The sequence below is a fragment of the Penicillium argentinense genome, assembly GCF_028826775.1.
Source record: "Penicillium argentinense strain IBT 30761 chromosome Unknown utg000008l_segment0_segment0, whole genome shotgun sequence".
NCBI classification, from domain to species: Eukaryota; Fungi; Ascomycota; class Eurotiomycetes; order Eurotiales; family Aspergillaceae; genus Penicillium; species Penicillium argentinense.
In genome coordinates, this window is record NW_026622667.1 from 1 (window position 1) to 4,051 (window position 4,051).

The window sequence follows — 4,051 nt, forward strand, 5'->3', positions numbered from 1 at the left end:
TACAGAAGCTTGATTTAATCTACCTGGGTAAGCATCTGCTTTAATACCTAAAGAAGGACAAGCATAAGAATGTATAACATCAGCTGCAGATATAACAAATCTTGTGTGAGTTAATTCAGGTATGATAACTCTATTATCAACTTCTAACATTCTAAATTGACCTTCTTCTAAATCACTTTCAGGTACTATATATGAATCAAACTCTATAAACTCATCATCTTCATTAGTAAAATCTGGGTATTGGTAACTTCAATATCATTGATGACCTTCAGCATATACAACTAATGATGGATCCATTACTTCATCCATTAAATATAATAATTTGAATGATGGGAATGCTATTAATATTAATATAAATGCTGGTGATATTGTTCAGATTAACTCTATTAAAGTTCCGTGGTTCATATATTTATGAGCAATAGGTGATTTATTTGCTATAAAATTTTTTATAATATTTACTATCATTCATGTAACAGTAAATAGTATAATAGCTAAATAAAACATAATATTATTGTGTAATTCTTCAATACCCTCCATTTGAGGTGAAGCACTGTCTTGGAAAAATAATCCTCAAGCTGTTGGTGCGTCCAACTGTATATTTAATATATTATAAATTAAATTCATAAAATTAATAATCTTTTTTTGTTTGTTTGTTTTTCTTATTTAATAATTTAAAGTTATTAATTTTTGTATGTACACTTATACTATTTGATATTTTAGTTTTATATGTTAAAATTTAACATATACTAGTTATATGTTAAATTAAATCCTTCTCAAGATTTAGTTTTTACATCGTAACTTTGTCTACTTTCTATTTTTAAGGCATTTTTTCCTAATTCAAATGCAAAACCTAATGTTAACACTAAACAAAAAATTAATGCTATTATTAAACCATATATACCATTAGTGTATGCACTTACTACATATGGGTAAACTAATAAAATTTCTAAATCGAATAGTAAAAATAGTAGGGCAAATACAAAGAAAGAAATACCAAATTGTGTTCTATTTTGACCTAAAAAAGAATGAAATCCACATTCAAATGCACTATCTTTTTCCAAATAAGCATTACTTGGTGAGAATATCAAATTAACTAATAACAATACTATACCTAATATTGGAATTAAAAATAAAAAAAAAGTTGTTGCTGTCATATATTAATAAATAAATAATAAAATATCTAAATAATCTTTCTTTTTAATTTAAATTTTTATAAATTAACTTTTTTTTATCTATGTAATTATTGTGAAACAATACAGAGAGTATTAAAATATATAACTATTAAGCTACATATAATAACAAGAAAGCCATCATTAAAGCAAATAACCCTGTTGCTTCTGCAAAGGCAAAACCTAAAATTGCGTAAGAAAACAATTGTCCTCTTAATGATGGATTTCTTGCAACACCTAGTATTAGTGCTCCAAATACAACACCTATACCTACTCCTGCTCCTATTAAACCTGTTGTGGCCATACCTGTACCTATTATTTTTGCTGCTTGTAACATATATTAAAATAAATATAAAAATAAATTTAATTTCTAAAAGAAAATGGTTTTAGCGTAATTGTATAACAACACCTATATTGTGTATACCTATATTATGTATACTACTTGATATAGTATTACGTAGAGTACTATATTGTGTAATATAAATGTAGTATTTAAATATATTCTTTTAATGTAAACACATTAGTATACATTAAAATATCCTTTTAATATATATATTAGTATATATATAAGGAACTTATTGAAATAAAATTAATTAGTTTTAAGATTGTAATGGTAAACTAGCAAACGCGTGAGGTTTTGGTGGACTAGTTAAACATCATTCTAATGAACTATTATTTCTTGTGAAGTTAACTTGGAATGTATCACTAAATAACTGAGGAGTTAATCAAGGATATCTTGATACAGCTTTACCTTCAGTTAATTGTTTGTAAATAATAGTTAAGAAATATCATGTAGCTACAACACTAATAATAGAACCTATACTACTAATTAAGTTTCATCCATAGAAAGCATCAGGGTAATCACTAATTCTTCTAGGCATACCTTGTAAACCTAAGAAGTGTTGTGGGAAGAATGTTAAATTAACACCAACAAATAAAATTCAGAAATGAACTTTAGCTGCAAAATGATCATATGATAAACCTAATATTTTAGGTATTCAGAAGTATCAACCACTAAATAATGCAAATACAGCACCCATAGATAAAACATAGTGGAAGTGAGCAACAACATAGTAAGTATCGTGGAAAGCTACATCAAGTGAAGCATTAGCTAAAACAACTCCACTTAATCCACCAATTGTGAATAACACAACGAATCCTAATGCAAATAACATTGGAGGTGTTAAATGTAAAGATCCACCATAACATGTAGCTAATCAACTGAATATTTTAATACCTGTAGGTACTGCAATAATTAAAGTAGCAGCTGTGAAATAAGCTCTAGTATCAACATCTAATCCAACTGTATACATGTGGTGACTTCAAACTATGAAACCTAACACACCAATTGATAACATAGCATAAACCATACCTAAGTATCCAAAAACGTTTTTTCCTGATGCTGCTGATATAACAGTACTAATTATACCAAAACCTGGAATAATTAAAATATAAACTTCAGGGTGTCCGAAGAATCAGAATAAGTGTTGGAATAATATTGGATCACCACCACCTGCTACTTCAAAGAATGAAGTATTAAAGTTTCTATCAGTTAAAATCATAGTAATACCTCCAGCTAACACTGGTAATGATAATAATAATAACACTGCTGTTATTATTACTGCTCATCCAAATAACGCTAATTTATGTAAACGTATACCTGGACTTCTCATATTTAATATTGTTGTTATGAAGTTCATTGCTCCTAACATACTACTTATACCACTTAAGTGTAAACCAAATATTGCTAAATCAACACTTGGCCCACTGTGAGATTGTATACCTGATAATGGAGGATATAATGTTCAACCTGTTCCTGCTCCATTCTCTATTGTTGCTGAGAATATAAATAAGAATAAACTTGGTACTAATAATCAGAAACTAATATTATTTAATCTTGGGAATGCCATATCAGGACCCCCTACTAGTAATGGTAATAAGAAATTACCAAAACCACCTATTAAAGCTGGCATAACCATGAAGAAAATCATCATTATAGCGTGAGCTGTTATTATACTATTATATAATTGATTATCTGATATATATTGAACACCTGGTCCTGATAACTCTAATCTTATTAATACAGAAAATGCTGTTCCTATTAATCCTGAAAATAATGCGAACATTAAATATAAAGTACCAATATCTTTTGCATTAGAAGATAAAAATCATCTTTCTTGTCATTCTGTAGGTTGTTTAAATGTAAAGACATTTCCTTGTATTTGTTCTACTTCTCCTAAATTAACTGTTGAAGTTGAGAAACCTCTACCTTGCCTATAAATTTCACTATTAGACCTTTCGTACAAAGGTTAATAACTTTATTTTTTTCATTTATATGTTATTGGTTTATTCTAAAATTATTAAACCTTTATACAACTTTCTGTAAATATACTAAATTTATTTATTTTTTATGTATGTAATAATACATATGTATATTTAATATATTGAACTTTTTTTATTTTTATTAATTTATAAAACATAAAATTATTTTATATAATATTAAACACATATCCATTAACGTAGGGTAATGTTGTTTTTAAGGGAGGATACCTAGACTCGAACTAGGATATACTATGCCACATACAGCTGTTCTACCATTGAACTATACCCACCTAATCTATATATATTAATGTTATATAAATATATATATTTTTTGTTTATAGAAGAATTATAAGCTTTTATATCATCAAGACGGTTAAAAAATCTAACCTCCATAAATTCTAACATAACTGCATATAATTTTCTGGACAGTATTTATATTCTTCTAAACTATTTTTTTACTAACTGTCGTCTTATAATTTATTTTTTATTTATAATAATTTTAACCATAATATACAATATTATGCTTATGTATATACTTTATATATATATACATTACATTA

At 26.6% G+C, this 4,051-nt stretch overlaps 2 protein-coding genes across 2 annotated transcripts; both read right to left on the minus strand.

Moving 5' to 3' along the window:
* Positions 1–2,176: 2,176 nt before the first annotated feature.
* N7532_007606 (uncharacterized protein) lies at positions 2,177–2,482 on the minus strand (the record flags this gene model as incomplete). Its single annotated transcript, XM_056620098.1, has 2 exons — positions 2,177–2,382; positions 2,407–2,482. The coding sequence occupies 2 exons, from the start codon at positions 2,480–2,482 to the stop codon at positions 2,177–2,179; spliced, it is 282 nt and encodes a 93-aa protein (XP_056473026.1).
* Positions 2,483–2,921: 439 nt separating this feature from the next.
* Positions 2,922–3,163, minus strand: N7532_007607 (uncharacterized protein; the record flags this gene model as incomplete). The annotated part of the gene is made up of 2 exons (XM_056620099.1): positions 2,922–3,050; positions 3,095–3,163. 2 exons carry the CDS (start codon positions 3,161–3,163, stop codon positions 2,922–2,924), a joined length of 198 nt encoding a protein of 65 aa, XP_056473027.1.
* Positions 3,164–4,051: the final 888 nt, after the last annotated feature.